The sequence below is a fragment of the Dunckerocampus dactyliophorus genome, chromosome 17 (genome assembly GCF_027744805.1).
Source record: "Dunckerocampus dactyliophorus isolate RoL2022-P2 chromosome 17, RoL_Ddac_1.1, whole genome shotgun sequence".
Classification (NCBI taxonomy): domain Eukaryota; kingdom Metazoa; phylum Chordata; class Actinopteri; order Syngnathiformes; family Syngnathidae; genus Dunckerocampus; species Dunckerocampus dactyliophorus.
Window position 1 is genome coordinate 18202501 of NC_072835.1, and position 23501 is coordinate 18226001.

At 40.5% G+C, this 23501-nt stretch overlaps 2 protein-coding genes across 5 annotated transcripts in view; both read left to right on the forward strand.

Moving 5' to 3' along the window:
- The window catches only part of sdad1 (SDA1 domain containing 1), an 8705-nt gene extending 1401 nt beyond the window's left edge, over positions 1–7304 (forward strand). The window contains exons 4-22 of the mRNA XM_054756890.1: positions 309–419; positions 499–570; positions 641–741; positions 812–869; positions 972–1046; positions 2404–2505; positions 2582–2651; positions 3661–3764; positions 3851–3908; positions 4211–4269; positions 4341–4417; positions 4498–4595; positions 4677–4753; positions 5618–5747; positions 5823–5914; positions 5991–6178; positions 6677–6761; positions 6863–7024; positions 7108–7304. Of these exons, the coding sequence (XP_054612865.1) occupies positions 309–419; positions 499–570; positions 641–741; positions 812–869; positions 972–1046; positions 2404–2505; positions 2582–2651; positions 3661–3764; positions 3851–3908; positions 4211–4269; positions 4341–4417; positions 4498–4595; positions 4677–4753; positions 5618–5747; positions 5823–5914; positions 5991–6178; positions 6677–6761; positions 6863–7024; positions 7108–7155 (1767 nt within the window). The 3' untranslated portion in view covers positions 7156–7304. The remainder of the gene's footprint in view (positions 1–308; positions 420–498; positions 571–640; positions 742–811; positions 870–971; positions 1047–2403; positions 2506–2581; positions 2652–3660; positions 3765–3850; positions 3909–4210; positions 4270–4340; positions 4418–4497; positions 4596–4676; positions 4754–5617; positions 5748–5822; positions 5915–5990; positions 6179–6676; positions 6762–6862; positions 7025–7107) is intronic.
- A 233-nt stretch (positions 7305–7537) lies between these two features.
- On the forward strand, positions 7538–19450 carry klhl8 (kelch-like family member 8). 4 transcript variants are annotated; one of them, XM_054757902.1, is made up of 13 exons: positions 7538–7686; positions 8187–8287; positions 11593–11812; positions 11956–12017; positions 12106–12271; positions 12337–12657; positions 13517–13703; positions 13771–13914; positions 14513–14624; positions 15271–15439; positions 15510–15669; positions 18065–18266; positions 18338–19450. In XM_054757902.1, the coding sequence occupies exons 3-13, from the start codon at positions 11615–11617 to the stop codon at positions 18459–18461; spliced, it is 1845 nt and encodes a 614-aa protein (XP_054613877.1). In that variant the 5' UTR covers positions 7538–7686; positions 8187–8287; positions 11593–11614; the 3' UTR covers positions 18462–19450. The 4 variants fall into 4 exon arrangements, with proteins under 4 accessions (XP_054613877.1, XP_054613878.1, XP_054613879.1 ...); XM_054757903.1 differs by lacking the exon at positions 8187–8287 and having other exon boundaries at positions 7560–7686; XM_054757904.1 differs by lacking the exons at positions 7538–7686; positions 8187–8287 and adding an exon at positions 8335–10164.
- Positions 19451–23501: the final 4051 nt, after the last annotated feature.

Genomic DNA, 23501 nt, shown 5'->3' on the forward strand with positions numbered 1-23501 from the left:
GAATCCACGACCTCACTTCCTGTTTACACGTCTGGAAGACATTTATTGAAACACACACAAGCACAAGTCTTACTTATGTTTTAAATGGCTTATTTTCTCTAATTATATCTACTATATTGGGTAATATGAGTGTAAAGGTGACTATGTGCTGTTATTCTATGTCTAGAGGGCTCTAACAATGTTAAAACCTGCACGTAGAAGGTTGTTAACAGGTTAACTATGAAAATATTTGATTTATAAATAAGGAATCCTACTTCGCGGTAATTCATTGATCATGGTCGGGTCCCTCGTTGTCTTCCTCTGGTCAGACCTTCTGCAAGGCTTTAATTCTTCTAAGAAACAAGGACCTGATTGACCCCACCGGCCTCCTAGAGCTCTTCTTTGAGCTACTGCGATGTCACGACAAGCTGCTCAGAAAGGTCTGAACAATCCGAAGGTAACATTCGCCAAAATTAGTTTTTGCATCCACTGTCTCATGTTGCTGTTTTGTTCCTGCAGACTTTGTACACACACATCGTATCCGACATCAAAAACATCAACGCCAAGCACAAAAACAACAAAGTGAACACGGTAAGGGTTGGTTTACGTTTTCAAACAAAACACCCGCTACTGATTTACGGTGTCGGGTTGCACGTTGAAGGCGCTACAGAACTTCATGTACACCATGCTGACGGACCGGAACCCCATCGCCGCCAAGATATCGCTGGATGTGATGGTGGAACTGTACAAGAGGAACATTTGGTGGGTGTTCGTGCAGACCCACACATGATGATTTTTCAAATTTGCACTTATTGGTCTGATCTTCTTGCAGGAACAACGCCAAGACGGTGAACGTCATCACGACAGCGTGCTTCTCCAAAGAGACAAAGGTGACTTTCCTCTCCCCAAATAGGATTTTTTTTTTTTTCCATTGTTTCTCTTGCTTCTGTGGGGAACAACTTGCAGCTTCATCCGTCTTTGTTGCCATGTAGATCCTTGTGGCGGCTCTTAAGTTTTTCTTGGGAACAGATGAAGAAGACAAGGATGGCAGTGATTCGGAATCAGAGGCAAGTACCAGAAATGCTGATGACTGTTTTCTAGTTTAACGTTAAACAGTGGTTAACTTCTTTTTACGCTTATACGACACTTGTTTTGTTTGTTTTATTTGTTTTTTTTACTATTAACTCCCAGCCATTTTTCAAAAGACAACCCCTTCAGTAGAAGAACAATGAGTGTGTACGCGTGTGAGTGCACGCTACACTCTTCCACGCTCTCTCACTTCCTCCTGCCTGTCATGTGTGTTTTTTCCATCCACATGATCTCTGACGAGCTCTTAGCAAATGCACTTCTGCCACCTTGTGGCTGTTTTTATGGCTTAAAATTGCTCTGAAGTGAAATCCGTTAGTTGGGAGTTGCATCATCCCCTCTTTTTGCCTCTCGGCCAAAAAATCGTAAAAGATGTATAGATAGGTTGCTGGGATCGGGCATTCGGGTGTATAAAAACATATAACTACGTCTTTGGTATTGAATAAGTTCTTTTACACCTTTAAGACAAGTAAAATGGTTAGATGAGTTAATGCTACACTTGTAATTTGTAAAAAGGTAAGAAAATGAGCATTACGCCTTTCTTAGTAAAAAAAAAATTATCTTTGAATAATAGCAGTGGTTAACTTCTTTTTACACTTGTATGAAGAGTGAGTAAGAATGCTAGAAAACAAGCGTTTGTGGTTCATTTGTCAAGAAATGAGCTTTATGCCTTGAGTCCTATGTTTGTCAACAAGCTGTAATGGTTTTTAAATGTGAATATTGACAGTGGTTAACTTATTTTTACACTTTTGTGACAAGTACGGATGTTAGAAAGAGAGCTTTCTGCCATAGTCGTTAGTGCATCAGTAAACGGAAGACTGAATTGTTATTTTTACATTTTAATAGAATGTTGTCAGTGCTTAACGTCTTTTCCCAATTGTTTTTACTATGAGCAGTGTTTCGCTTCTTTGAACACTTCTTTTCACAATTAACAGTGCTTTACTTCTTTTTACACTTGTGTGCCAAGTAAGTAGAAAATGAGCCTCAGATGAATGTTGTCCATTCACGATTAAACTAAGGATTGAGTTTCTAAAAAAAAAAAAAAAAAATCTATGTTTGAATACCAGTGGTTAGCTTCTTTTTATACTTTTTACCATTAACAGAGCTTAGAATTTTGTACACTTACTTTTTACTATTAACGGTGCATCACAGCATATGCAACACATTTTGTTATGCAGTTGTGTTCAGTTATTGAAAGGTTTTTGATATAGACCGTTTAACACCGTAGGGGATTACCGTACTTTTATTTCCATTGCATCCTAGAGGCTCCACTCTATGGTGTTTTTTGTTTGTTTTTTGGTGGTGGGTTTAATGGATGCAGTTGCGCTTGTCTTCTAGGCCGAGGGACCAACAACACGTGACCTGATGGTGAGATACTCCACGGGCAAGAAAACCTCCAAAAACAAGAAGAAGCTAGAAAAAGCCATGAAAGTCCTCAAGGTAAGCCAGAGTCATCGTTTGATTCATTCTAATGAACATCTGCTTAACTGAACTCATATTTTTGGTCTATGAGCAGAAACACAAGAAGAAGCAGAAAGCGGAAGTGTTCAACTTTTCTGCCATTCACCTCATACACGATCCTCAAGGTGGGCCTCACTTGCCTTAAAGGAGTTATAATCAGTGCAAAACTGCCCTTTTTTGGGGGGGGAATTTTGCCCATCATCCACAATCCCCATGTGAGACAAGAACACACGTCTTTACCTTTTATGTGTGTTGTAGACGTCGCCTTGTGCTGGCAGTTTTTCCACTAAGAATGCACGTAATAGCGATTCACCTATTCCACCTGTAAAGTCATCTTTAAAAAAAAAACCTCCAACATTTTATATACAGTACATGCTGTAACCAAGTAGTAACAGGCACATGTAACCTACAGTATAACTTTCAGTATTTTGGTCAAATGAGGATCCCGAACTTGATCCTTTTGAGCCTGATTATACGGAGGATGAGCTACAGGTTTTAGAAGCTGAGCGAGCAAGAAGAGAGGGTGAAGCGTCGGAGCAGACGGGGGCTGAGAGAGTCAGTCGAGTGTTTCTGCAACACTGAGTGGCACACAGTGTCTCCATCGATGGAAAAACTTCATGTATCTGGCGAGGAGGACACTGCTCCAAGAGACTGCATCACAGAGAAATGTTAGCACTGACAAACCCTGCAGTGGTGGGAACTTTTTAAACTTTTTTTTTTTTCCACCTACCCCAAATCAACCGGAAAAGACGCCTCAGCCAAGCTGGACCAGATGGACAACTGTCCATCGAGTAAGTCATGATGTTGATTCTAATACATGGAGCTCATAGTCGTCAAAGTAGTGACTGTGTGTTAGCTCCTACAAGAACAATGTCGCTATAACTTGGTTAATACGCAAGTCATGGTATATAAATGGAGCGCTGTTGGATGTTATTTTAGAGGGCATTATAGGCAGAATAGCTGAATGCCAGTTATTTGGAAAAACTGTGAGCACAGAAAAGGGAAAAATGTGTGTTCTTGTCTCGCATAGGATTGTGGATGATGGGCAAAATTTCAAAAAAAGTGCAATTTCCCTTGAAATCGACGTTAGCAGCCGCAATGTCTTCCTTGTTGCTCACCTGGAGTGTGTCTCAGACTTCTCAGAGAAACTTCTGAAGCAGCTGGAAGACTCCAGAGACCGCTTTGAGGTGAAGATGATGATGATGGAGCTCATATCCCGACTGGTGGGAATCCATGAGGTACGAGAAACTGAGATCTTTGAGGATGAATTCAGAGATGCAGCAGGGTTGTTTCTGTCACTGACATGTCCTCATTTGTCCCACAGCTGTTCCTCTTCAATTATTATCCATTCCTCCAGAGGTTTCTACAGCCCCATCAAAGGGGTACGTTTTTAAGTGCCCTAAAACATAAGTTTATTTGTGGTGGAAATGCATATAGAAATATCAGTATTATGTGTGGACAGGGTTGTTTCATAATTTTTTAAATTGTATTATATTTTATTGAATTATATTGTTATTAACATGGTGTGTCCATTTATAGGATTTGCATCCAACATGGGGGACCTTCAGATCTAATCCGGCCCTTTATATGACCTTATATGGGCAGTCCAATTTACCACAAGGATAACGTGTGTGTGTGTGTGTGTGTGTGTGTGTGTGTGTGTGTGTGTGTGTTATCTCTGCAGAGGTGACAAAAATCCTCCTGTGTGCAGCCCAGGCTTCCCATCAGCTTGTCCCACCTGAGGTATGTTCCTGTTCCTGAAGCTAATATACAGTACGTTTAAGTGGGCAAGATATAAATATTCACACTTGCAGATTACCGAGTCGGTGATCAGGACCATCGCTAATAACTTTGTGACGGACCGAAACTCGGGCGAGGTCATGACTGTTGGGTGAGCCCTTTACATTTCACCTACTGCTTTTTCCTCCCAATAGGATCTGTTTTTTTTTTTTTAATCACATTTTCTTCTAGCATCAACGCCATCAAAGAAGTGGCAGCCCGCTGTCCGCTCGCCCTCAGTGAGGACCTGTTGCAGGACCTGGCCTTGTACAAGACCCACAAAGACAAGAGTGAGACTTTTCCCTCTTCTTGTTGCTTCTCTGCAATTCAGTCCTTTTAATATTGAAATATGTAACTTTGTTTGCTTTTAGATGTGATGATGTCTGCCAGGAGTCTCATCCAACTCTTTAGGAATCTCAATCCACAGATGCTGCACAAGAAGGACAGGGTGAGCACGCAACTAGAGGGCACATATGTGGTCCAAAGTATTGGGACCTGGGTCCGACAGAATGTGCACCGATTGTAATGGTATCACACTTGAATGTAAAGTGTGCAACACAGTGGAAATAATAATAATAATAATGCTCAAAATTCCCTCAAAATCTGTCACTGATCCAGTCTGTTTTAGTGAACGAATACAGATTTCTGTTTATAGAGAAAATGCCTTATAACGCATAAAAATCTAGAATTATGCATATTATATATTTAATTTATTATCTTATTGGTATGACACATTAAAATCAAATGGCTATAGCCATTTAAAATCTATTATAATATTGTCTTTTATAAAAAAGAGATGAAAATATGTTATACGCAGTACCAGTCAAAAGTTTTGATAGACTTTCTCATGCTATTGAATGAGACTGTATCTACAAACATTTGACATGTACTGTATATTTGTTTGCATTAACATTGAACATATATGAACAATAATGTGTGTGTGTTTTTTCTTTTATTTAATTTTATTCTATATATTTATTTGGAAGAAAATGTGGAATCGGCCCACCTTTTTTCACAGCTAGAATTCACTCAGCTTTCATACGATGTTTGAAATCTATGTGGGAATTTTTGCCCGTTTTGTGAGGTCTGAGGTCACTCATGTTGCACCTAAAGATGGCCATCTTTTGTTAGCGTTTATCCTGAAGCTTGTTTGATAGGCTTCTTCCACAACACTCGCCCAAGCATGCCTTTATGAACAGAAAAAGAAGCATACAATTGTTGAAAATGTCGTAGTGGGGGACTTGTGTGTCTCAATACTGTTTTCTTTCAAATATTGTGCATGATTCAAAATCTTCTGAATCTTTGTGTGCAGGGAAGACCCACTGAGGCATCAGCAGAGGCTAAAGTGAAGGACTACGGTGAGCTGGGAGCTAAAGATTACATACCCGGAGCAGAGGTGCTGGAAGTGGAAGAGAAAGTCAAAGAGGGGGAGGCGGAGGAAGGTGAGCAGTATGTGAATCAATAGGATGGGTGTTTGTGGATAAATCAGGGTAATAAAAGTAGATTTGTTACAACAGACGGCTGGGAGAGCGCCAGTATCAGCGATGATGACGCAGACGGGGAGTGGGTGGACGTTCACCACTCATCTGATGAAGATACAGGAGAAGTGGTGCATTTAAAGACCCAGGAAAAAAAAAGTAGTGTCTGGCATTTGAGATTTTAACGTCTCTTTGTGTTCACTTGAGGCGGAGAAGCTGAAGAGTGTGCCGGCTGAAGAACGAGAAGCCAAGGCGGCTGCGGTGAGCAGCAGCAGGCTCCTCACGCAGGACGACTTCAGGAAGATCCGACTGGCCCAGATGGCCAAGGAGATCAACACTGCACCGGGCAAAGGGACGAAGAGGAAAGCGGTGGACAGTGATGATGAAGAGTGCAGGTTAGAACTATAGACTTTTGCCAAATGGGGACTCTTCTTCTCCAGTCCTGCAGGTGACGGTAGTGTGTTAATGTTTTGGTTATAAAGCGGAAAGCAACTAGCAAGCAAAAGAAAATGTCCATGTCTCCTTTGGATTCAGTTTTCCATTTTATCTAAAAAAAAAAAAATCATATGCATTTTTATCCAGATTCTCATCAAAATGTAATGCTTTTCCATAATAACACAGAATTCTTGGCACCTTTTTTTCTGCAAATTTTATTTATTGTTGACTTGTATTTCATTTTGAATTGTATTGTCTTATAAATGTTATATTTCCAATCTTATACATATTTAACTTTTTTTTATTATGATTATTTTTATTTTGAATAATACATTTAAATAACCATTTATTTCTTACATTTTATTTGGTTTGTCTTTGGTATTTTTATTTGTGTTTATTTTACTTATTTCCAATTTAAATGTTTTAATTAATTCAATTTTTTTATTATTATTATCCAGAGGAGAGCTGCTGACCTTGAGAGATATCGAGAAGCTCCACAAGAAACCAAAATCAGACAAGGAGACACGATTGGCAACAGCAATGGTAAAAACACTTTTTTTTTTTTTTTTTTTACAATTTAATAAAAAACAATTAAACAGTCACCCTACAAAACTTTAATGTATCTGTTTGCATCTTTATTCAAGGCGGGCCGAACGGACCGTAAGGAGTTTGTGAGGAAAAAGAACAGATTGAACCCTCACGCCAGCACCAGCAACAAGGAGAAGAGGCGGAAAAAGAACTTCATGATGATGAGACACAGTCAGAATGTCCGGAGTAAAGGCAAACGCTCCTTCAGAGAGAAACAGGTGAGTGGGTGGACCTTGTCAGTTTTTTCTAAAGGCGGTTTAATATTCTTACTAAAATGTTACGCTTTTTTTCCCCCATGCAGATTGCCCTACGGGAGGCACTCCTCAAAAAGAGGAAGCAGTACAAATAGGACTTGTGGACGTCGAAACTGACTGCATTAAATCATGTCCCCATCCCTCACCTACTCTTTAAATGTACCTTCATTATGTTACTTCCAACAAGTCAGCTGCATAAGTTTTCTCAAATAAATACATGATCATTAAAGTAATGTGTTTTTAATTGAAGTTGAAAGCGGTGATGTTTTAATGTAACTATATGTGAACAATCTGCTGAGAATTGATTCCCTAGCTATTCAAACAAGCTGAACAATACATAACATGAAAAATATTTAGTAGCACAGCTGTAGTCATAAAATCACTTAGAGTTCTTTAATGAGTAATTATGCATCAATGCCACCAGTTAGTCTTTATCTCTCGCGAGTTAAAATGCATAATTTGTCGAAAGTGCGGCGAGTTGAAACTCCAGAGCCCTCTTGAGAGTTCTGCGGCGAGTGATTAAATACAGTTCCCAAGATGCACCGCGAATCACAACAAACGTGCCAATGCCAACAAACATTTCACTTCAAAGAAGCCGGGCATTTTAATCCTTCCTGCGATATGAGGTACGCAAATTTGACATGTTCTATATTTAACGAACAGTTACGCAACCTTTTCTGCTCATGTGTGTCGTTCTTCGCGTGGGTTTTGCCGTCAAATGTAACATTTAGCCCTCTGCTTCAGCTCCTGTCAGACCAGCTTAGCTCTCGTGCCGATGCTAGTTGTTGTTAGCCAAAAGCGCTAACGGTTCATGTTGCTAACAAGATGGCTTAATTGGTGTCTGTCGATGTGTTCATGTTTTTTTCCCGTAAAGGGCCTTGCATTTGCATAAAAGACGTTGCGAATATGTATGTGGTAACTGAGAGACGGTGTTGGAAAAAACGCGTGTTGACGTTCTCTATATGCCCACTCAAAGTGTCTGCTAGTATATACAGTGTGCGTATTATTTTAGTGGAGCATGTTTTTTGTATTTATGTGTTAAATACATGTGTTAATTAATATGGCGGCATTTACACTTGTCATTTTGGCCTGGTTAAAACACACTAGTGTCCGTTTCCTCTGGTAGTATGGTTGGTTTGGTCAAGTGAGAACGCAGTCCAGGACCGAAAGGACCGGACCACCTGAGATGGATCTCTTGACTGCCAGTGGACTCTAGTCCTGTTTGAGGCAAGTGTGATCAAAAAACACTTAAATCCAACCATAGCCATATGATGCATAGCAACACACAACAGAAAGCCTAGTTACATTCATCAAAAATAAGAGTTAAATGTAAGCCCAGAAGCATAAAGACTAGTTGTCAGCTGGTAAAATAATTTGACTAGAAAAGATGCATGTGACCTGGAAGATGTCATGTTGTTTCGGGTGCACAAGGTCATCGGACAAAGCCATGCAATTGAGACGCGACTTGATGCATATGATAAACTGAGAGCATTATTTGGGTCTACCGACAAAAATACAAGTGCGGACACAAACCAGACCAAGTATATATATTTTTTTAAATTTTAGTCCGGACGAGAGTGCCAGACTAAAAGTGCAAACGCACCTTTGGTCAATGGTGGCCAAGGTGTTTAGCAATCTTCCCCAAATTGAACACACAAGCGTACGTAAGTCCTCGAAATCCGTGTACCAAATTTGGTGTGGAAAAGATGGCGAGTTTCGGTTGTGTACAAATTTGCAAAAACATGATATGGTGTCCTAAGCGCCCTGTTGCGCAACCTAATTTCAACCTGGAGCTAAGAAGGTCCTTGCATAAAGATGAAATAAATAGGTTACCTATTTTTATTTCATCATTGAAAGTGTTTTTTGATCAACATAGGTTTTATTTTAGTAAACGTTCCACAGATCAAGTACAGGAAGGTTAAAAAGAAAATGGAACAACACAACCTATTCAACCCAGCCATAATCCTCCCACACAACCTTAACAAGCCATGCACAACCTAAACTATCAGGACACAGCAATCAGTGGTTTGCTCCTGGAGTACATACAGCACGTAGCAGCTGGGAGTCAAGTTGTAAATTGAGCTCGTAATCTCAGTAAATCAATAAAGAAAAAAAGCAGCCTACATTTTGAAAGTGCAGTTGCTGTGTCTGTCCATCCATTTTCTACACCGCTTATCCCCATTATTGTCTCCAGTTAACCTAACACACGCATGTTTTGGCAATGGGGGAGGAAGCCAGAGCACCCAGGGGAAAACATGCAACATGCTCGGCGATGTTTCAGATTCAAACCTAGATTTCTACACGTGTTAACCACTAGTGCGACCCCACAGACAATCTTGCTCATGCTTAACTGGCTTGCAGTCACAGAACGCTGTGTACCAAATTTGATGGATGAAATTTGGACAAGGAGGAGAGAAATAACCTTTTTCAGCATATACAAATTTGTAAAGAATTTTTTTTTTTATTATTGTCAATTCAAGTCCCTAATTTCAGTCTTGAGCTAAACAAATGTGCTTCCTCATCATTCATCTTTAAATACATTTTGAGATTAGGTTATGTTTATGAGCAGCAAACCGCTATTCTGAATGCCAGTATTTTATTTTTTTGTTCAAAGTCACATAAGATGGCTTGTTTACCTGGTCCGTGTTTTGATTTTGTGCCCTTGAATTTTAAGCGTGACACTGATGATTTAAACAAAGGTTCTTTGTACAAAAAAAATTCTTATTCAGTGCCGTCGAGTGCTGCTGCTCTTCAATTATTCATCAGCAGCCTTATTCTCAGTAAATAATACAACACAGTCTGAGAGTGTTTTTAATCTTTAAGGCTATGATAGAATCCCAACTGGTTTTATTTTCTAGTGAAGTCAAGCCAGCATATTATTTCTTTTCTTGTGTGGGACACTTTGATGTTAAGTAAAGCTGAGAGGACTGGTGATGAGGCTGCAGTAATACTCAGTCTATTCAGCTCAGAAGGGAAGAAGACAGTGCATCATCTATGTGGAAGGTGTGGGGGCAGAGCTTTGCCCCCTAAGCTTCTCTACGCTCACTTTATCTACTCACCACTCGAGCCGACTGGCCAGATTTGTGTTCCCTCCCACCTTGCAGGTAGTATTTGTCTTACTTGTTGAGCTGGATTGTTGTGTTATGATGTACTCTGGTGTGAGAAAGCTGCCTTTTTGTAGGTTTTGCATATTGTCACTGTAAAGTTAGTAAAAGGGAAGTGGGGAGGAAAAGAGAGACAGCGAGGTGGGTGGGGGTGATACTGGCCAAACTTGCTCAGCTGGCAGGGAAGATCCCCAACCAAATATTCTACTTTTGTTTCCTCTGTTGACTCTCATGGGAGGATACATGCGGTTAAAGTGTCTGGTTTACATGCAGTACATCAGGTCTAATGCAAGACATTGTGCCTATACAAGGATAATTGTGACACAGTGGTATTATTTTCACAATATATTACATTTTTGAATTGTTGTTTTACCTAGACTGGAATTACGTAAGTAAATTTTTTTTATTGCATAGTGTGTTTAGAAACATGTCCGTTTTATTTGGCGCATTTTCACATTTTTTGTGTTGATATCGTTTGAGACTTGACCACAGGCCAAAAAATGTTTGACCACTTGAACATACTTGCAAACATCTGTTTACAATGGCATGTGTAGTGAGGTTGTTTTGTTTTTTTGCTACGGATCATGAAGCTGAAAACTGCAAAGCTCAAAATACGTTTTTTCCAAAAAAATAAGACCATTCCAATGTTGGTGATCATGCAAGCATAGCGGTGCTATTTATCTGAAAACCTGTGCAAAACTAGACTAACTTTTTTCTTTCTGAATTTGTACAGCATAGCAGATAATATCATGCATTTTCTTGATTTTTAAGTGACCACGGCATCTAGATATAACTTTAATCTACCCCTTCCGTTGTTTTCAGCTAATTTTGTGTGCAATATTTTTTTTTGTCCTGAGTTTGTGGGGCCAAGCAGGGTGCAGCATATTATTCACTGTCTTGAATATGGAGGCTGCGGCTGTCCACACGTCAAGCATTATATCTTTATATCCTGAGCAGTATATCATGTATTGTCTTGAATGGGGAAGCCTATTTCTGTGACTGCTACATAATAAAGTATGATTGTCCATATGTCAAGCATGCTATGTGAGCCAAGTTCACTTTTATCTACGACTATAATTAGATCATGTGACACCAGCATAGGCCCAATGGCAGTGAGCAGCCTATCATGTACTGTCATGGATCAAGTGACACTATCCACATGTCAAGCATCGCACGTGGTCTGGTGAATTAATATATTTTGTAGGGACGTTGTGACTGTAATTCACTCGTTTTTTTTTCATTAATTTTTTTCTCTTGGAATGGATGAAAAAAAAGATGTGTGATGGGATACATAGTTGTCTTCTACTGTCATTAATGTACAATTAAAGTGTGTGTTTGCGTGCATGTGTGCGTGTGTGAGAGAGACTTCCTTTCAAGATGCATCCTATCCTTATTTGTAAAGCCTAAAGCTTCCTCTCTTCTCCCAAGGTGTTGGATCCTGTAGCCAGTCATGGCGCCAGGGGACGTGGTGCCGGACCATGCCAAGCAGCCCAAGTCAAAGGAGAAGCGGCCCACTAACAAGTCATCGAAAGTAGACTGCGAGTCAGACGGCTCCTTCCTCTTCGAGGCCCACGAGGCTTGGAAGGATTTCCATAACTCGCTGAGACACTTCTACGAAGTAGGAGAGCTCTGTGATGTGACGCTGAAGGTGGGTTGAATAAGCGGAAAAGAACCTACTGGGTTTGTCTCCGCGGGTTTGCTTTTGACCAACTGTAGCAGTTCACTCATTGATTTTCCAGATGATAAGCCTTGCTTGAGGTCTGCCCTTGTACTGTATGTCTGTGTGTGCAGGTGGGCAACAGGCTGATACCATGTCACAAGCTAGTGTTGGCCTGCGTAATCCCATACTTCAGGTGGGAACACCTTTTGATTGCTACGTCTCAATCTGATCTTTACTAGACAATTCTCCAGCCAATGTCAAATGCTCTGCTCTTCTATCAGGGCCATGTTCCTGTCCGAAATGACTGAAGCCAAGCAGAAGCTCATCGAGATCAAGGACTTCGATGGAGATGCTATCCAGGATCTAGTCCATTTTGCGTACTCCTCCAAGCTCACGCTGACCGTAGACAACGTCCAGCCTCTGCTTTACGCTGCCTGCATCCTACAGGTAAGTGATGCAGGTGTGTAGTCCACACACGGAGTCACCTCATCACTGCCTTTGGATCTCTCCAGGTGGAGCTGGTGGCCAGAGCGTGCTGCGAGTACATGAAGGCCCACTTCCACCCCACCAACTGCTTGGCCGTGCGCACCTTTGCCGAGAGCCACAACCGTGTGGACCTGATGGACATGGCCGACCGCTACGCCTGTGAGCACTTCACGGAGGTCGTAGAGTGTGAGGACTTCACCTGCGTGTCTCCCCAGCACTTGCGCACACTGCTGGCCTCCAGTGAGCTTAATATCCACTCTGAGACACAAGTGTACAAAGCAGCGGTGAAATGGCTCAAAGCAAATCCACAGCACCACCAGGCCTGGCTGGACCAGATCTTTTCTCAGGTTGGCCCACACAGCATGCCTCACCTACCTTTATAACTGTTACGGCTTCTCCTTTGATTTAAAGTAATATCTCAGTCTTTGCTGTTTGGAAGTACTTTTTAAGGCGTTTGTGATAATATTAATATGTTGTATTTACAGTGTGTTCACATTGCAGGACCACCTTACAGTAGAAATTAGCAAAGGAAAATGATATAAAAGAATAATCAAATACAAATATTAGACTATTTACAAGTTGTAATATATTTTTAAGTAGTTATTTACATTATTTGTACTTTGCAGGTGCAGGTACATACAGTATATCAACATAAGTTGCTGCTGTTAGGTAGATTTGATGGAGCTCAATAAAAGCTGCCTCACAAACCAATGAGAACATTTGGATATTCTAATATATTCCTGACGTTTCCCTATTTTGTATTAAATATAAAAATACTACTCCATAAATGACTCCAAACAACACTATCAAGATTGGCAATTGTACGCACTTATTTTACAAATCAATTCATGGTCTGTGTGAAATATAGGATGACTACAAATTAGTCCAAGAAACACCATACAATAATTGTGCACTGATTATGAGAGACTCATTTCTACATATGAGTTTCACAATAAAATCAAAGTGCTTTATTAAATGTAAAGTACATATTTGGGTGCCGTCTATAGTTGCAGCATTCTCCGTCCAGTCACATGATGTTTACCTGAACATTCACCTCCACATAGCGTTAAAACATGGGCTTTATTGTGTGACCTACTGCCAGGGGTTTGCTTGGATAACAGTATGTGAAAGCAGTGTTTTATGTAGGTGTTTTTACTGCTTTAAAATGACTCTTGTCACCACCGTTTTATTGTGTCTGCTCTCCAGGTGCGCCTCCCCCTGCTCCCTGTAGACTTCCTGACCGGAACAGTGGCCAAGGATGACATGATCAAAGGTAACCTGAGCTGTCGTGACCTGATGGATGAGGCCAGGAACTACCACCTGCACCTCAGCAACAAGGCCGTGCCGGACTTTGAGTACTCTGTCCGCACCGTACCACGAAAACACACCGCAGGTTGCACATCGCAGACTTAGACTTTGCTTATGCAACAGCTGCCATTGTAACACAACCATTTCTTCAGGGGTTCTGTTCTGCGTCGGTGGCCGTGGGGGTTCTGGCGACCCGTTTCGCAGCATCGAGTGCTACTCCATCAGTAAGAACAGCTGGTTCCTGGGCCCTGAAATGAACAGCAGACGGCGGCATGTTGGTGTCATTTCTGTGGCAGGTAATGGCGCTGACATCCACTTCAGGAAAATGTGATTTTTAATGTTGCAATGTAGTACTTGAATTTTGGATTAATTGATATAAATCAATAGTACAATTAGAACCTCCAAAAATTAGATTTCAAACCATTACTGTTATTTATGTCACAGGAGATGATAAGCACCTGAAGAGTTAACTCCACAAGTGTGTTTTGCTTTTTTGTGTGTTTTTGGTGATGCTAGATGAGGAAGGGATGTGCCAGCATGTGATGGCAAAGAGGAAAAGTGTGATGATAACCATAGATGTAGAACTTAAGTCAACATAGTACTCTGCTCAATGCAATACACTATTAAATAATAAATACCAATTACAGACACACACTATTTTGACCACTCTAACATATCTAGCAATTTTAACTTACGTTAATTTTGTTTTTATGATACAGTGATTAACTTAATTAAGTTTTGCATTGGTGTGAGCCTTGCCAAAATCTTACTTAAAACATTGCCTGTACAGGTAATAAAGCCACAGTCTGACAGCGGAACTGATGAATTCACTTTACATAGTTTTCTATGGTAAAACATCTTTTGATGAATTCATTTTTTTTGTTTTTGTTTTAGGAAAAGTTTATGCTGTGGGGGGCCATGATGGTAACGAGCACCTGGGCAACATGGAGGTGTTTGACCCGCTCACAAACAAGTGGATGATGAAAGCCTCCATGAACACCAAGCGGTATGATATGTAGTGTATATATTATACAGCGGACCGTCGCATATTCACAGTTCAGCATTTGCAACCCCACAAATTTGCAGATTTTTGATCATTTTTTATTTGTGGGAAAGCTTGCCATTTTATGCTTATAAAGTCCATAATTAGTTTATTGGTGGAAAACAAACCTTATTTGCCCTGCATTGGTAATTGCATTGGTAGTAGTCAGAGGCAAACTTCAATGTGCTTGACGTCACAAACCAACAGGTTATTAACCCAAATGCCTTCGTCACTCAAAGTGCTACCAAAAATAGCACAAGTAACGCATGTGGAACACACTATGTAAATGTTCCACACTGTGCAGGTGTCGAAATAGATGCTTAGCCACTATTACATGTGCAAAACAACACTATTTTAGACAAATGTATAACCTGCAGGGCCAAAAGGAATTTACACAGCATGCCTTGGGGGGTTATAAATGTGAATAAAATAGTATTGGTTTGCATGTATATTAGTGTGTAAGCTTTTATTTTGATACCTACATAGTCCATGTACTTCAGTTACATTGTGTACTTGCTTGTTTGCATTTGGCTAAGGAGGTTATTTTGTAGCTTATTTTGTCATGTGCTGCCCCCTGGTGGTGTGTACTTCAACATGACTGTTTGCATAGGAGGGGAATCGCCCTGGCAGCGCTCGGTGGGCCCATTTACGCCATCGGTGGCCTGGACGACAACTCATGCTTCAACGACGTGGAGCGATACGACATCGAGAGCGACTGCTGGAGCGCTGTGGCCCCCATGAACACGCCAAGAGGAGGGGTGGGCTCTGTGGCCCTGGGGGTAAGAGACAGCATTCAACACATCCACCCGCCACATTCATGACTGTTGTGTACCGTCGTCCTCTTGTCAGAGCTACGTCTACGCGGTGGGAGGCAACGACGGCATGGCGTCACTGTCGAGTGTCGAGCGCTTTGACCCGCACCTCAACAAGTGGACAGAGGTCAATGAGATGGGTCAGCGGCGAGCCGGGAACGGAGTCAGCAAACTGAACGGCTGCCTCTACGTTGTCGGTAAATGACATTAAAGCATCGCAACATTTTGGTTGGCGGTTTTATGAAGGTGTAATTCACCAATTATCCACTAGGAAGAGCAACACTGCACTCTGTCGCGATTACTTGTACATCAGTTGATCCAAAAGATGTCCTTGTGGGATACATTGCGGTCATCCATGTCCTTTCTCATTTAATTGAATTATCCAGTGGAATCTCCAATGTTGAACACAATCCATTTCATTCTCATTTCCTACAGGGAAACATCTAACATATACTGTATTCATCTGTTCCAGGGTCAAGCTGGTGCCGTCATAAAACCTTTATCAAGTGTACAGGCACCGTTTTAAGGGACATTTTAACTGGCGTACAAAGTAAACGCGACTTAGCCACTGTTACAGTCATGTTAAAACAATAGAATACATTAAATAAAAGTAATACAAGTGGCACACGCACATTACACATTTCCATTTCCTAACTCACAAATGTAAAAAGAAATTAACCACAGTTAATGTTAGAACTGGAAGTTGCAGACCTCTCTTATACCTTTTTTTTTAAACCTGTTACGCTAATCAATAAATCGATTAATTGAACGATTTAAAAAAAAAGAAAAAGAAAAAAACCGAAGTCGATCATTTTGATGGCCTTGATAAATGACGTGCATATGCCTGTTCCGTTTCCTCGTCTCACTGTACCACACCGGCTGGATGACAAGAGGGTTCACTCTGCATGAATGTGTGTGTTGGTTCTATAGTGGAATGAACGGCGAGAGTGAACCCTCCTGTCAGCTGCTCAGCCTCTTTGTCCCAGTGCGTGGAGGCGGGGGCTACTAACTAGTGGATATATCGAGTGCGATCAGTTAGCAAGCATACGCTAATATGAATGAGGGCACAAAAGCGATCGTTTAGAACAGGGGTCGGGAACCTTTTTGGCAAAGAGAGCCATGAAAGCCACATATTTGAAAATGTATTTCCGTGAGAGCCATGTCATATTTTCTAACACCGAATACAACCAAATGTGTGTATATTTAAGGAAGACTAACAATTTCAGAATATAATAAGTCTCTGAATGTATTCTTTGTAATAATGTTGTTATATTGAAGCTAACCAATAATAAATCAATTACTTTCTACCATTAAGGCGACTTCTGGTGCTGCACGGTTTTGCGCTCTACTCCGTATTGTTCTTTCTTTTCCTTTTTCGTCAAACGGGTGGTCTCTGCACAATTAGCTAGCTGACTATTTGATTAAAGGAGGGACGACCTCAATAGTAATCAAGTTTTGGTGTCTGACACGGAAAACATGGGAAGGACAGCTGGCATTGCGCTAGAAAATCAAATGGATGGATTAAAATGCATTAAAATGCATATTGTGCATGTTATTTTTAACACTGTGATTTACTTTAAAATGTCAGGAAAACAAATTAAAATAAACACATTTTATGGTGTTAACAAATGTCTGAGAGCCAGATGCAGTCATCAAAAGAGCCACATCTGGCTCCCGAGCCATAGGTTCCCTACCCCTGGTTTCGAAGCTGAATGCCACAGCTCCAGTGTGGAGGTGCTGCAGAGCCTTCATCCCGACAGTCAACGCTTACTGAGGCGTTTGATCGGCAAAGTCAATTTAAATCGAAAGAGCGCAAAATGGTGCACGCGCACAGTGTCGCTCGCTACGTTGCAAAAGAAATGCAACCTTCAATACGGTTGAGCATTTTGGGAAATGTTAGAAATGTTTGACAGACAGTACGAATTGCCTGGGAGAACGTACATGCACATGTCACAAACAGCAATTTCTGAACTGTATAACCGAGTAAAAGAAGACGTGTTGAAGGACATTCAGCAACATTGCATTTTACTCTTTTAGTTTTTTACTTACCACCACCGATATGTGGTCCAGCTCAAATATGAGCCGTTACATTATACACTACATGACTGTGTGTGCGTGTGCGTGCGTGCAGGTTTTATTGGAGTGTTTTTTTCCTTAACAGAGACAACTTTAGCATGTGGCTAATGCAGGTACGTTGTACTTGATTACCATCTAGTGGTTCAAATGTGAATTACACCTCATGACAATTTATGAAAAAAATTGTCTAAAAAAAATGTTTATATTATCGATTATCAATAATAATTTGTAACACAACTATGGACCAGCAAAATTCAAATTTACCGCAGTTGAAAATAATTTTATTTTCAGGTCAACAAAAATTCTCTTAGAAATAGAAGCTAATCTGTTCCAGGGTCAAACTGTGGCCATGTTAACGAAACAGGCCACATTATAAAACTATCCTAAAAGTGTAAAAAAAAAAACAATAAGACATTTGATAAGAAGTGCCAATAGTAAGAGGTGACATTGTTATTGTTAGGCAAAATGTCTTTGTGGCGCGACTGCTCCCTCAACGTTTCCATTTCCTCCCTCCAGGTGGTTTTGACGACAACTCGCCCCTGAGCTCCGTGGAGCGCTTCGACCCTCGAATGCACCGCTGGGAGTACGTGTCTGAGCTGACAACCCCGCGGGGTGGCGTGGGCGTCGCCACGGTGATGGGCAGAGTGTTTGCGGTGGGCGGACACAACGGCAACATCTACCTGAACACGGTGGAGGCCTTCGAGCCTCGAATGAACAGGTGAGGACCGCCTCCCTTTTCACAATGTTTGTTTGTTTGCTTTGGTCTCACCTGCACGTCTTCTCCTCCAGGTGGGAGCTGGTGGGATCCGTGTCCCACTGCCGAGCCGGAGCGGGCGTGGCCGTGTGCTCGTCGCACGTGAGCCAGATCAGGGATGTAGGTCAGGGCTCTAGCAACGTGGTCAACTGTATGTGACTTCGCTCCTGGATGCTCATGTTTACTCACTATTTACCATTTTGTTCAGGCTTCGTCCACACATACATCACATATATATTGTATACACATACATACAGTACTGTGTGTGTATATATACTTATATATATGTGTGTGGTATACACTGTATACACAGGTGCATCTCAATAAATCAGAATATCTTTTAAAATTACATTTATTTCAGTAATGCAATTCAAAAAGTGAAACTGCAGTTTACTGCACACAGTGAAATATTTAAAAATTGTATGTAATAATTTTGATGATTACAGATGGTAATTCATTTCAAACTACTGGTTTGCACTTGAATCAGCAAATGAACTGCAAAAAACATCCTGAGTATTTAATTGGTGTCTTAGTCTGACTTGACTCGTGAGATGCACCTGGATGTACATAGAGTATATGCATTTATCAAATCTATGCGTGCGCCAGTAAGAAAAGGCCAAAATGCATCGCAACCCGTTGTAACGTAATCATGCTTGAACAATCATTCACGCGTGACAAATCGCTCATCTTGTTGGAAACGCTTGTGCCAAAATGCCATCAAGAACTTGGTGGCGGATAAGGCAAGTCCTGCTACTTAGTTTTTTTCCAATGCTGTACATAAACACCATGTCAGGGAACGCTTTGTGTTTGAACGATGATAGCTGGACTGTCAGGGAAGCTCATCATGTTAGTTTGCAGACACTTCCTTATATTTTAATATATTATGGAGGTTTTATATGTCAACAAATAGTTGTATCTTTGTAGTAGTATAATAGTCTTCTACATCAACCTTTGCTGTGGGCACAAACGTAAAGAATTTAGCTTCTAGTATATTTAATACCAAGCATTTCTGGCTACTAGTATTTTGGTTTTTGGTAAAAGTGACCACTCGTACAATATTTGTATGTCGTTTTTTCATGGTTTTCCTCTCCTAATGTACTTTTCGGTGTGCTTTTGTTGTAATTGATTCAATAAAAGTACGAAATGTGTCTCTATTGTCTTGGCTGCAGCGTGAGAACCAAAACGCTCACTATCGCCGCCTGGTGGTCATTAGAGAGCGTGCATGTCATAAGATGTAATGTGTCTTAAGTCCAGTTTCAATGAGTTGTCTTTTTGTCTACAAATACAACCCACTTTAGAATGGTAATTGTAGCGTTGTATACATTGCTATGTAGCATCTTGTTAAGTTAAAAAGTAACAACGTTTATTGATGCAGACATGCGCTTGTTATAAACGAGCTCTTTGACCTTTGTAGTGAAATCAAGTAGTTTTACCATAGTTTCAATGACCATGTGTCTATATTGTAGTGGATAACAAAAACAATGTTGCTAAGCTAAAACCGGTTTTAGCTAAACTGTTTTAGTTAAGCCAGGCCTAACTAAAACAGATTTTAACTAAACCCGGCTTAGTTAAAGCCGGGTTTAACTAAAGTCTGTTTTTAGATGAAACCTGTTATTGTAAAAAAAAAAAAAAAAAAAAAGTTAGCCCGGTTTTGCTAAACCCAGTTTTAACTAAAGCCGAGTTTATTGTATTGTATTGTATTGTATTGTATGTACTTTATTGATCCCACAGCGGGGAAATTTACTTGTTACAGCAGCAAGCAAGCAAGACAAGTAAAGAGAACAGTAAAGTAAAGCACTACAACATGTTTAACTAGTTTTAATTAAAATTGGTGTTAAGTTACACGTTCAGACCAGTTTTAACAGATTTAGACCGGTTCTAACTAATTCTATCTGGCTTTTAGCCAGTTCAGACCTGTTTGAACTGGCTTAGAACAGTTCCATCCGGTTAAAAATGGTTTTAGCCGGTGCTGATCAGTTCTAATTGGTTAAATCCGGTTTTAACTGGTTTAGAATGGTTTTAAAATGTTTAAAACTAGTTCAGACTGGTTCAAACCGGTTTAGACTGGTTCTTACCAGTTCAGGTTTGTTCTAACCGGTTTAGGGTTAGGTTTAAGGATTAAGTTGGGGGTTAGGGTTTAGGGTTAAGGTGTTAGAGGTTTAGTGTTAGGGATTAGAGCGTTAAGTTTAGTGGGTTAGAGGGTTTAGGGTTAAGCGTTAGAGGGTCCTAGAGTCAGGGGTTAGTGTTATGGGTTAGACCACATGTGTCAAACTCGTGCCCTGGAGGGCCCAGACGCTGCAGGTTTTCTCTCCAACCAGTTTCTTCAGCAGGTGATTTCATTGATGAGCTCCTTCCCCCAAACTGAAGGTGTTGATCATTAAAATCACCTGCTTTAGTGACTGGCTGGAAAGAAAACCTGCAGGGTCTCAGCCCTCCAGGGCACGAGTTTGACACCCCTGGGTTAGACGGTTAGGCTAGGGGTTAGGGTTAGGGTAGGGTTTGCTTCAGGTTAGAGTTTAGGGTTAAGGGGTTAGGGTTAGGCTATTGCCAAAATTAAGTCAACTTCCCCAACATTGGGTAAGGCAAAAGGACACGGGTCCCCCTCCTGGTCCAACACCCACACCACCATGCTTGCAAAATTTAGGCTCCAAAAATTTGGCATTAGTGGTCCTCATTTATGTGGAATCATTCTGTTCCTCGTTCCATCTGACTCTTCGCTGTCCTCAGTGGAATGTTGGGCTTCTGTGGCCCTCTTGGCCTCCACACTGCCTCAAGTGAGCTAAGCAGAGCGGCCTAGCAATCCCCCGAGTGCTGGCGCTTCGCAGCATTTCGACTGGAATTAGTCTTCCTCGGGCAGCTCCAACACATCCCCTAGACAGAAAATATTTAATGGCACCCAAATAGTACTACTAGTCTAGTTTAGTGTAGTATTTTTAGTCTTTTTTGCTGCTGTTTGTATAGTCAAGTTTGATTAGCTGAGAGTTTGAAACCTCATGTGTTGACTTTGAAGCTGGTGTGTGTGTGTGTGTGTGTGTGTGTGTGTGTGTTTTACAACTTCCACTCTTTGGACTGTGGTGGAAAAGACGTGAGTCAACGCTCAGAGGTTGTAGGACGTCGGCGTAGAAGGAAGGTGTAGACAGACGAGAGTAAGTGTGAAAAAAAGAAGAGTAAAAGCATGAACAGAAGACAGACGAGAACGCTGCTTGTGCAGCTGCTCAGCTTTGCTGCACTTGCTGCTTGTGGTGAGTCGACTTTCTTGAAAACCAAAGAAAACTCTTATTTTCACGCATCCATTGGGGAAAAATAGGATTCCCTTCTTTTTTCCTATGCATTTTCATATTTTGGGACAAAAATATTTAGAGAATATCTCACTCGAAGTCATTTGGGACAGGATCCAGCTTACATGTGACCCTAATGAGGACAAGCGGTTAAGAACATGGATGGATGGAAAATACTGACAATGTATTGGTTTACTTTTCTGAAAACTATGTTGGATTTCTATTTGGATCAATCATATTCTGTAGGCCCTTACAGTGCAAGATAAACAGCGTGTGCAAATAACACATGAAAAATGTAATAAAACAAGACATCAAATGTAAGTATTAAAAAAAGACGTTGCTCTTATGTGCCAGGTCTTACTGTCTACGAGCGTTGGTCATTTTGTACCAGTTGAGTGAAGACTGGTTGATGCCAACATTCAGGGCGTTAGGGTAATCAGCGTGAGAACTAATGAACCCACGCAAAGCCATTTCGAGATCTCGCCGACTAACAAAGGGCGTCACTTTCGCCAGAAGTCGGAGCTGGAGAAATATACTGTAGCTCCGATGACAGAACCAATCTGTTTGCCAACGTTCAGGTACCTGCCAACCTAACACCCACATTGTTAACCACAGATTACAGTAGAGAGTCCAGATCGGGGACAGCACCAGTGAGCAAATGCCATCCGAAAATATGCATTCCGGTTTGGGCTCATGTAAATGTGGAAAATGATGCGAGAGCCAATTCTTGATGTTTCCAGTGCAGTTAAAAATGGAATCCAGTCAGTTAGGCTCGTTTGGAAAAATGTACGACGTTATTCTCGTTATATTGCAAGATTTTTCTGATTATTTTAATACATTGCCTGAGACAGCTATGAAATGGGGGCCTTATGTGACCTTTGGCCTTGGGCAAAGGTAATGTTCACCTTTTTTTCTTGCAAATTTACAGCTTTTTTCTCGTAAATTTGTGACTTTTTTGTGTGAATTTACAACTTTTTTCCTGTGAATTTACGAGAAAAAAGTCATACATTTTTATACTAAAATGGAAGTTTACGTTTTTTTTTCCTCATAAACTTACAACTTTTTTCTTGCAAATTTATGACTCGTTTCTTGCAAATTTACAACTTTTTTCTCTGAAATTTTCGACATTTTTTGTGTGAATTTACAACTTTTTTCATACATTTTCATCATACATTTTTATCCTAAAAGTTGGAGCCGGTCGAAACGGTGATTTTAGCATTTTAGTGAATGCTGGTCATGTGATTGTAAAGTTGTTGGAGTCAAACATTACCTAACATGGAAGGACATTCAGTCCTCCGAGTTTCTGCTGGACTGATGAAGTGTCATGAGACGTTTATGGTTGGAAGATGACTTTTTTTTTCTGTTGCGCAACTATTTTACCAACAACAAAAACTATGAAACTTTCACACGTGTCAGACATACGCCTACATGTGCTCTACTACTACTAGTGCGATGTTTAGTTCTAGAAAACTGACGGTTGAAAGCGGTTGAAAGCTGTTTTGTTGAAATAGTTGAAAAATTCAAATAAATGAAACAGCAGAAATGGAAGAAACAGCTGTAATTTTAGGGGAATAAAGTTAAAATCTGAACAGAAAAACTGTATTAAAACAAAAAAAACGGTCAGTTTTACAAAACTCATATTTTGAGGAAAAAACGAAAATAGAAGTTATTTTTAAAAAGTTGTAATATGAGGAAAAAAAACAAAAACAGTACACTAAAGTTGTCATTCTTGGAAAATCGGGTTGGGGAAAATGTTAGAATATGGGAACAAAGTCAAAGTAAAGGAAATAAAATATTACAAAAAAGAAAATTCACAGAGATTGTTTAAGAAAACACTATAGTTGAAATATTTGGAAAATTAAAAAAAAAAAAATGAAAAATGGGGAAAAAGAGCAAAGTTCATAGTAATAATACGCCTTTT